Source organism: Crocuta crocuta, unplaced genomic scaffold (assembly GCF_008692635.1).
Source record: "Crocuta crocuta isolate KB4526 unplaced genomic scaffold, BGI_CrCroc_1.0 scaffold1133, whole genome shotgun sequence".
Taxonomy (NCBI): Eukaryota; Metazoa; Chordata; class Mammalia; order Carnivora; family Hyaenidae; genus Crocuta; species Crocuta crocuta.
This window is the reverse complement of record NW_027530366.1, coordinates 834852-845440: the sequence shown is the minus strand read 5'-3', so window position 1 is coordinate 845440 and position 10589 is coordinate 834852. Positions and strand designations below refer to the sequence as shown.

At 49.3% G+C, this 10589-nt stretch overlaps 1 protein-coding gene across 2 annotated transcripts in view; it reads right to left on the bottom strand.

Moving 5' to 3' along the window:
* Window positions 1–8393, bottom strand: part of RAB33A (RAB33A, member RAS oncogene family) — a 10722-nt gene extending 2329 nt beyond the window's left edge. The window contains exon 1 of one of the 2 annotated variants that reach the window (XM_077766142.1): window positions 7877–8393. In XM_077766142.1, the coding sequence (XP_077622268.1) occupies window positions 7877–8146 (270 nt within the window). In that variant the 5' untranslated portion in view covers window positions 8147–8393. The remainder of the gene's footprint in view (window positions 1–7876) is intronic. The other variant, XM_077766143.1, reaches the window with a different exon arrangement.
* Window positions 8394–10589: the final 2196 nt, after the last annotated feature.

Here is a 10589-nt window from a genome sequence, read left to right as displayed (position 1 = left end):
TGAGTTCACTTCTTTGATATCAAAAATCCAATTTAGCTCACTGGATTTTTCTTCTGCATCTCAGCTTTTGGGATAAAAGCCAAATTATGAAGGAAAAAATGCTGATTATCAGTAACACATACAAAGACACAATTCCCAAGGATACTCTGGATTCGACACACAATCACCCCATCTGTTTCCCTTTACACATCCAAAGTCTTGGACAAGAGAAATGTATACCCAGAATGACGACCCTGAGGCCCTATGCAATTCTCAGTTATCAAAGAAAATTTGATAATGGTCACTAATTGACTACTATGGCTCTTAAAACCAAGTATAAACTTTATTTGCAGTTAACAGTTGGTAAGTATAATCTAGTAAATATAATTGGATCTCTTTGCTGAGTGAAGATCTTACAGGGCCCCGGAGTCGTCATCATTCTGAACATCAATTTTCATTGTCTAGACTCCCCTTCATCTCCTCTGTTGGTATGACTGCCACATTACCTTGGCACAACTGTCAGATTCACACCCCTTCTTCTATTTTGATTTTCATGTCCCTAGGCCAGACCCTCCTTTCCTCACTCCTGGACTACAACAGAGTCTTTTGGGTTCTAGCTGTCTCCATTCCAGTGCTTCCTGCATTCAAACTAGCCTTCCTAAACCCCTGCTTGTCCTAAATCCCTGCTTGCATCAGCGTGACACCCTCCTCTTCAGGAAATTATGACAGCCCTCTTCTGCATGTGGCATTGAAATGGAAAAGTTTCTGACATCATTCGGCCCTGCCCAGCGTGGTTTCAAACTACTCAGCTACACCTGGTTCATTCCCTCTTCTTTGCCTTTGGTCCTGCGAGTCCGTCTTTCCCCTGCAGAATGGGTCGCCCCCTCGTTGCCCTATCCCAATGTCACCCATCCTACAAGACTCAGCTCATGTCCGCCTTCTTCATAAAACTCCATTCTTCTCTTCCACTCTCTTTTCTTCTAACTTCCTATTGCACTTTGAGTCTGTACCACACCATTTAGAATGTATTATTTGTTGTCTACTTGTGTCATCGGTGCTCTTGGCATTTCTCCAGCCAAATTTCTAAGCACCCTTTTTCTGCATCAGATCCCTTGTCACCATCGTTGTCATCATCATTGTCATCGTCATTATCATCAAAAGGCAATACTGAGCCACCAAAACTACCAGCAGTCTGGCATCCTCCGTATCTCCCAAGGCAATTTCAGAGAGAACATTCAACTTTGGTTACACAGAAAAATGTAAGTCCTTGAACACTGATTTGCTTCTGAAAGCAGAGACAGAAAAGATTTTCACTTCTTCCACCTCTCCAGTGCTCTGAGCAGAAAGAAAGGAGAGCAGGCCAGGAGAGGAATGGAGGTCACTGGGAAGAGAGCAGGTATAGCACAAGAATATCATTACCACTTGGCTCCTGATCCCCACCCCCACCCTCCGGTAGTCTTAACTCTTGCGTCTGAGTAAGGCTGAATCCCTACCAGCCCTCAGGCATGTGGCAGATGCTTTAACACCATGAGCTCATAACTCTAAAAATACCTGCCACCAGCAAGAACACGGGTGGGAGTGTGTGAGATGTTTGGGGCTGAGTGGGTTGGCTGTTTGGCTTTTCTTTGACTTCAGAATTGTATACAGCATCCGAACTGCGAGAGCTGCAGGGAAGATACTTCTTGCTGTAGATCTCCCTTGCCTTTCCAGTGCCACAAGGAGCCTTGACACTTTTATTTGGAGGCTCAGAATTTAAACTGCAGCACTGTTCCCATTCCAGCTTTTTATAAACCCCACTCTAAGTTCTTTGCACCCCTGTGTATGGCAAGCAGTGAGCCCGGAAGCAGGCTGCTCACAGCACAAAGTCAGAATGGATGATGTGGCCTCAGAGCCATCACAGAGGGAGAGTGCAGCAGTCAGTTCACTGCACACAAATGACCTCATTTTGTTTGGGAGGTTTGGTGTCCCTGTTCATAGCATCCCCACGAACTCCTGATCCTTGCCAGTGAAAGCATCTCCTCCTGCTTTCCAGCTGGCCCTCCTCTCATCCACTCTTCCCTTCTTGTGGGCACCTCATCCACATGGTAGCCAAGGCTGCTGACTGCCCCTTAGCCACATACATGCTCCCCAGATCCTCTTTTCTCTCCAAGGGCTAGTGAGGGCGTCACGGAGTCAAACCCACCTGGGTGCAAACCTCAACACAACCAGGTACTAGTCAGGTGCTTTTAGGCAAGTTACTCTGTCTTCTGTGTCCTCCCCTGGAAGCTGAGGATAACTTCAGCCATCTCATGGGGACGCTGTGAGGATTAGCATTTCTTATAAGTACATGACACAGTGCCTAATACGCACTCTCCCTCCCTGGCCCCAAACTTCCACCATCAAGTCTGGCCCAACAACTAATTGAGCAGGTGCTTTCAGAGATGCAGCAGCAATAGCCATGGAATTGAGAGACCTGGGTTCCAGCTCCTCTACTTACTAGCAGAGTAAATGATGAGGCAAAGTAACACACGAGAAAGAACTTTTGCAAAATAGAAGTACTCTCAGTACTCTCCAAGTGCTAGTTGTTGCCATTGTGTCAGAGGGCCCATCAGCTGTCCTAGTAGCACTGCTCCTTGGACGCATTGATTCTCCTCCTGGAAAGAACAGAAAGCCTGGCTTCTTAATGATGAGATGGAGCCAAGGCCAAGGCAGTCAGTGGGGAGGGGGAAAATAAAGGAATGCCAGCAACGTGCCATGGGTGGCTGGGGGCAGGCTCAGAGTGACAGGGGTGTCAGAGGAGGGTAGAGGGGCACAGTGGGGGGAGCTGCCAAAGATAAATCTAGGCTTTTAAACCATTTTCCTGGCGCTCCCACTGCCTGAGCAAGTTTCAGCAAGTCCCTCACCCCTGCACGTGCTCCTAGCTGATATGGGTATTTCTTTTCCCCAGGGAACATATCTGGCATCTTTCTATAGATGAGGAGTGAATGTCGTTTTGTTGGAGGCCGGCGGGGGAGGGTAGAAGTGGAAAAAGGGAGACAGATACAACCTTTGGAGGATGCCCGAGTGGATGATGGGAAAAGTCAAAAACAAGTCTTTTTTCGGCTAGCTGAACTGTCCCATCTGCGTCTAAGATACACACACAGTCACACACAAGGCTGACACAGAACGGCAAAGGAGGACAGAGACAAAGAGAAACTCACGCGCAGAAAAGAGAGGCAGCAGGGCAGATGGAGAAACACACACTGATGGATAATTAGCCATTAAGTGAACTGGCATAAGATGGAAGCTCAGAAGCCCTAAGGAAGACATGATGTCATTCTGACTGCAGGCAGCTTCTGAGGGAATACTTAGCTCAGCCTCTGTCCACTCAGTAATGTAACACAGGAAGGTGTCTGTCCAAGCAATCAGCAGAGGAAGACAGTCTACAATCCTGGGCAGCACCTGCCCACAGCCATGGCTGACTTGCAGTTTGCCTGGTCAGGAGGGCTGGGGCAGAAGGGTACCAGCTGTCAGGGGAACCAAACTAGACAGGAGCAGGGGTGCTTCCATGAGAATTTACAAAGAATGGCTCAAAAATTAGTTCTGAGCCTCTCCTCTCTTACCTCTCCCATCCCACCCCACATCCACTCCTATTTGGCATTTTCCAGTGCTTTTAGACTGAGGCAGGCTTAATATGATTTAGCTAAACCTGTAGGAGATAGACACATCATGTCATTAAGGGAAACTCCACCCTTCCTTTAAGATCTGGAAGGCCTCCACACTTCCTAGGCTGATGTCAGGAAAGGCCGTCAGCTTTCCCATATGATGCCCTTCTGTGTCCCTGTCACAGTTAACTGCATGTGTTGGACGCACCACGGGACTGGCCCAAATCGCTAGGGAAGAGCACCCACAAGGGAATCGGGAGACCCGAGTGATAGGCCTGTCCCTGTGTGATCTTGGGCAAGTCACTTTCCCTCTCCAAGCCTCGGTTTCCTTTCTGTTAAATGAGCACCCTGGATTAGAGATTCTTTAAGGTCTCTTCCATCTCTGAACATTCTTAGATTCTCACGTCCAAAGGGAGACAGTCAAGATGCAGAAAGTAAAACCCAGGTACTCAGCTCAATGTCTGGGGTGCAGTTGAAGGACACATCTTGCAGGCTCCTAAGTTCCAGGGCTCTAACCTTGGACCCCTGGCCTAGAAGAGACCACAAGGCCAGCTGTCCAGCCTGCCACCTCCCACCCAGCACACTCCCCNCAAGAGCAGAGAGTGGCAGGAAAGAGCATGGGCTCTGAATCCACATTAAAGTCCTGACCCTGTCACAGGAAACACGAGGTAGTGAGAGAGACAAGTGCTTGGGCTCACGGCTCAAAGAATGAAGCTCAGATCCATGCGTCTCTGGGCAAGTTATTTAATCTCTCTAACTTTGATCTCCGTATCTATCAAATAAGAATTATAATAATAGTCCAAATTGCATAGAGCGTCTGTGGAGATCAAATAAGATAGTGCCTGTAAAGCACCTAGCCAGGGCTCTTGGTTTAGTCAATATGTAGAAGTTATTATTATTATTATTACTGCCTACTCATTGGAAGTTTTTCTTGATGTTCATGTGAACCAGGAAACACTGGATTATACATGTTGTGATGGAGAGGGGGTGGGACACATTGATTGGAGACACCAAATGGGGCTTCAAAGCCCTAGAGATGGCCCTGGCAATAAAAAGAGTAGCCCCAAATCTGAGAACTCAGTCACCCCCCTGTAAGGGTTGATGTATGTGCTACCCTGAGACACAGAGAGGCTGCCCAGGAGAGGCCAATCCCTACCCCTGGACTGAGAGAAGGGCTTGCGCAGACCTCTCTGCCATCCTCCTGTGAGGGCGGGATTTGTACCCTGATGGCCTTCTGTTGCTGGCTTTGGTCTAGGTCCACTTCAGCCTGTCACATTGGACTTCTCTCCCTTCCCCCAAGGGAGAAGCCTTTGGCAGTCACTTCCTAGCGTGGATTTGGCATTTGCTCCTTGAAAAACTCCAGGCCAGCCAGAGTGTGGGGCAAAATCTCCTCCTATCTAGATCATGTGCCAGCTGCCTTGCTCCGCCATCTTCCCCCCAGACATGCTGGTCTCGCCTGCTGCCTTTGGCCCTGAAAGTTGCGGCAGCTTTACAAGAGGCAGGGTCACCATCTCCCCGCTCCCACACCCCACCGTGGGCTCCTTCGGAATCTGCACTCAGAGGGCTCCTCCATGAGCAGTGTCACAAGGCTTTGCCCTCTCGAAAATATCATCTTCCCAAAAAAGCCCATATTAAGCACTTATCGGCACATGGTGTTGTGCTGAGGTCTGTTTCTAGTGAGTCACACTGTCATAGGCTCTGCCCTCCGGGTAAAAGTCTGGAATTTTTGGCAAAGACTGTAAAATCTAGTTTAGCTAAGTACTGGGGTGTTAGAAAGGAAGGAGTCTTTTAAAAATGTCCCCAAGGCCACTGGGCAGTGACCCTCTTCCACTTGTTTTCACCTCCCTTTTCCCATGTCTGGCTTTCTCCTCTCCTCTCCTCCTGTTCTCTCACCTTGCTCTTCCCCCAAACTCCCAAACACTTTCTTTTTTCTCCATCTGAATTTCAGGTGGACTTATTCTCCCTCTTTGAAATCCAGAGAACTCTTTGGCTCAATGTGACACTTGACTTTAAGCAACCAATAGCATTAAATTTTAAGGTCTTTAAGGGTTTAAGAGCACATCCATATTTCTACTTTGGATTTAAAAAGGCATGTTTCAGGGGGTTTCTGGGTGGCTCAGTCAGTTAAGCACCTGACTTCGGCGCACGTCATGATCTCATGGGTTCATGAGTTCGAGCCCCACATCAGGCTCTGTACTGATGGTGTGGAGCCTGCTTGGGATTCCCTCTCTCTTTCTCTCTCTCTGCCCCTCCCCCACTTTCTCTTTCTCTAACTAAATAAACTTAAAAAAAATAAAATAGGGGTGCGTGGGTGGCTCAGTCGGTTGAGCGTCCAACTTCAGCTCAAGTTCGTGGCTTGCAGTTCGTGGGTGGATTCGAGCCCCACATCAAGCTCACTGATATCAGCACAGTGCCTGCTTTGCATCCTCTGTCCCCCTCTTTCTCTGCCCCTCCCTCCCCCCTCAAAAATAAATACACATTTTAAAAAACGAAAATAATAAAATAAAAAGCCATATTTCAGAAATTCCAGAATCTGTTTTTAATGTTTATTTATTTTTGAGAGAGACAGAGAGACAGAGCTCGAGCAAGAGAGGGGCAAAGAGACAGAGGGACACAGAGTCTGAAGCAGGCTCCAGGCTCTGAGCTGTCAGCACAGAGCCTGACACAGTGCTCAAACCCACGAACTGCAAGATCATGACCTGAGCCAAAGTCAGACGCTCAATGGACTGAGGCACCCTGGTGCCCAGAAATTCCAGAATCTTACAACCTTACATTAAATAAGTTAGACACACAAGAGAAAGTCCTAACCAAGCAAACCTCAACATAAGAGCCCTAGAAAAAGATACAGACAGATAGCTACCTTGACTTTAAAAAGGAAATGTAGCAATCCTCCCCCCAAAATGCAAGGGACAAACAAGGTCACTATTAGAAAACATTGTCCCATCTTCCTGACCCTGGGGCTCAGTTGCTCTCCAGAACTCTCCCTTACCAGTACTGAGCTGCCCATCCTCCTGACATCTAGTGCCTCGGCCCAGTTTCCAAAGCCATTTTAAAACACATTCGTTTTAATAATCAAGGAATCTGGAGTTGTGCACAGTTTACTGTTTCATCATTCTCCCCCATTACTCAGCCCTTCTCTCCACATTACTCAGAAGAGGTGCCCTAGGGTCATTTGGGCTCATGACCAGCAGGAGGGAAACTGACTTCCACTTGACAGCCAGCATCAGACCATAGGCTCAAGGAAAGCCCAGCTGTGGATCTAGTGGGGTTGGTCTTTAGTGCCCAGTGCCTTTTGAGGTGTGTTCCTGCCCATAATCCTGCCCCCTCTGATCCCCTGACACATGAAGCTGCCCTTGCCATGTCCTCCCTCTGCACCTAGAAATATTTCTGTCCTATCAAGTTTCTGCCTTTTCTGAACCAGTGTAAGCACAAATGATCAGACGAGAATATCTGTACTTAGCCAATTTGATAAATAAACTAATGGGGTGGGGGAGGAGCAAGACACTTTCCTTGGCCCTCAGATAACTTGCTCTGCATTTTTACAGAAGCCTGCTGAAGACAATACCAACAGAATGAGTAATGAGGCAGTTCATTCATTAGGTATCCGAGGCAAATAAAGAAGATACTATTTGAGGGAGAGACTGTTCCAAAAGAACAAGTTTGTCTGTTATGAAGGGCTGGTGGGTGACCCTACCTCAATTGCTTTAAAAGGGCTCATGGCTTTGTGCCAGAACCACCCCACTTCATCCCTGCTCCACCTCAGCCCTGATCTTAACCATCAGCTGTAGTTTAAAATAAAGCGGTTTTCATACACTGTGGATTTCCACCTTTTCCCCTTCTCTAATGCCTCAGGGCTTAGCTCAAGTGGGTTTTTGCAGCTCATCGGCACCCAAGAGGTAGAAGAGACCTCAGGATGTGCAAAGTGCTTTGGGATCCATCCCACAGACTGAGACCAAGAGATGCCTTATACCTCCCTCTGCCCACAGGTGCCACTGCTCAGGGTCAAGGATGGGATCAAACATGCTTTTCCTGTGGCAGGTGGCAAGCAGGGGCAAAGGGCAGGAGTGCAACCACTCCCACCAGCCCTAACAAAACGGATGAGGTGGGGACCAGGCCACCGAAAGAAGCAAAAGGGAATGAGGAGGTGCTGAGGGTCTTGGCCTCGGCACGCGGCGACATGTCCACGGCCACGGCCACGCGCTGGACGTTTACAACCTCTAGAGCGATACCTCAGGCGAAGCCCCCTCCCAGATCCCTCCCTTCCCGGACCTGACCGTCTGGATCACCTTGATCTTCTCGCCCTCGATTTCCACGGTCTTCTCCCTGAAGTCCACGCCAATGGTGGCCTCAGTCTTGTCCGGGAAGGTCCCCCCGCAGAAGCGGAAGGTCAGGCAGGTCTTGCCCACGTTGGAGTCCCCAATCACGATGATTTTGAAGATGCGAATCTGCACGTACTGGTCCAGCGACGAGTCGAGCTCCAGGGATGCCAGGCCAGCGGCAGAGGCAGGCTGCAGGCTCCCATGGCCCAGGATGGGCTGCGCCATCTCCCCCGGACCGGACCGGGGCCCCAACCCCCCTCGAGGGCTCCACACAAAGAGAGCGGGCACGTTAGTGCGCTCGAGGCGAGCGAGCTTTGTGCGTGCGTGTGTGTGTGTGTGTGTGTGCGTGCGTGTCTGTGAGTGTATGTCCGCGCGTGTGTGCGTGCGCCGGCGGCGTGTGCGCGCGCGCGTGAAGGGGGTGCCTCTCACCCCAGGCCCCCCTCCTCCGCCAGCGCACCCTCCTTGCAGCTCCGAGGCACCGGCACAAAAGCTGGCGAGCTGGAGAGAGACGGAGTGGGCCGGCCGCGAGCCTTCTCCTTCCGCCAGTGCCCCCCGACTGGACGCTCGTGCGGGCGGTCCTACGACGCTCCCCAGGCGGCCGCCGCCTAGAACCTCCCCTGTCTGGACCCCTGGGACACACCGGAGGCTGGAAGCCTGAGGAGGGAAGGGAGGGGGCGAGGAGAGCAGCGAACGCTGCCCGGGGAAGGTCTTCCTTTCTCCTCGCCCCCATTGATTTTATAGGTTGCGGGCTCCCCACCCCCGCATTCTCGGAGCGCGCGGGGTCGCTGGGCAGGAAGCACAGCTGGAGAGGACAAAGACAGCTGCACCCTAAGGCTTCTCGGGCGCACTTCGGCCTCGGAGCGACAGTACCCAGCGGGGACGGGGAAGGGCAGAGACACCTCTTTCACCTCCAGAGTGCGCCTCCTCGGCCCCCTCCCAAGCCTGGAGATAAAGGGATGCACTGTCTTATGAGTAAGCAGGTGCACTCGCGCGCCCCAAGGAGCCGGGGAGGGTGCTACTAAGACACGCCTTGGGTTGTGGGGGCTCGCGCAGCTGACATGAGGGAGCTGGGGGCGCAGGGTGTGTGTGTGTAGGGGGAGTTACTGTTTCTGTCACCGACTTGCCAGATGTAGGGGGGCGCGTGCCAGGCGCCAACCTCCCCTCATCACACCACAAGCACCCATCCTCTGAATGTTCAGGAGAGCGGCTCCCATTGGCTGTCGCTGTCGGTTGTGTTTGGCTGGCCAATGGGGAAGGCCCGCCGCCGGAGAGGGCCATACAGGGGGTTGGAGAAGGGGGGAAGCTAGTGGGGGCAGCTCCAGCAAAAGGGAACCTTGTTTCCGGGTCTAACCCTTACTGACCCAGGTGGAGGGATCTTGGGACATAGCATGACGCTCACAGTATCTGCCATCTGAAATAATGTCCATATAATCTTAAGTCCTTCCAGAATGGTGGAGTTGCAAAAGGAATTGGAAACCCCTAGGAGGGTTCACCCCTCTGCAACTGAATGTAGAACAAAGTGGTTGAGTCTAATTTGCCAGAGGCCTAGATTATGCTTGGAAGATGATAAATGAACAGAACTTTCTTACGGTATTAGGGGGCAGCTTCCCAAAGCTTACTAAGCATCACACATCTTGGTGGAGACCTATAGGTATTAGGGGGCAGCTTCCCAAAGCTTACTAAGCATCACACATCTTGGTGGAGACCTATATTCCATCTCCCAAGAGTGATCTGCAGATTCAGAATTTGCTTGTTTGAAACCAACTTTACTGAGGTACAATTTACATACAATAAAATACACTCATTTTGTTTCCTTTTAAGACTTTGTCCCTCCTCTCACACATTTCATAGGCTAAGGCAATATTGACCTATGTCAATAGCACTGACATATGAGTTATTTACTAATGCCTTCAAAGTAAGGGATTCCAGCAGTACACACGAGCTGCCATCTTATTTATGTGTGAAGCTGAGCTGCAGAAGAGACGCGACTAAATCCATTCCTACTATGAAAAAAATCAATTGGGTGCATCAGTGATAGATCTATATGCGAACTGGAATGTGATTGCTCAGCCAAGTTCAAGTTACTCAAAATGGCTGTGAAAACTTGGGTCTTCTAGTTAATAACCTTTCTTAGATGAGTTAGCAGATATATTTATAGCTAACTCTTTTCTCATATATATGAGTCACTAATTTCTAAAACCCTAGATTAAACTATTCAATATTAAAACCATCTCGAGGATTTAATTTTAGTTGGCTAATCCAAGGTCACCATTATGAATACCAATTATTATTGTACAGTATGAATAGCAATCTTCATGTACAGTATTTGGGGTTTTTTTGTTGGCTGATATCTAAATAATAGTTTGCTGCATCATTCTCTTCTGTATTTGTAATGCTCCTGGTGATCATTATCTACAGAAGAGTAGCTATAAAGCAGGGGGGAAGGAGAGTAAGTATTAATTAGGCATATCCAGTAGGTAGAGTGGAAGGAAGCTCTGCCAACTCACAGCCAGAATCAATGCTCACTTCCTGAGGGATATAAAAATGTTACATCCTCACAAGACTATTTAGATGTATGCTTCCAGAAAAAACTTGTCACTGAGTCTGAGAGTTTATATATTTATATATTTGTAAGGTAGAAACATTGATTTCTGGAAATACTGTATCT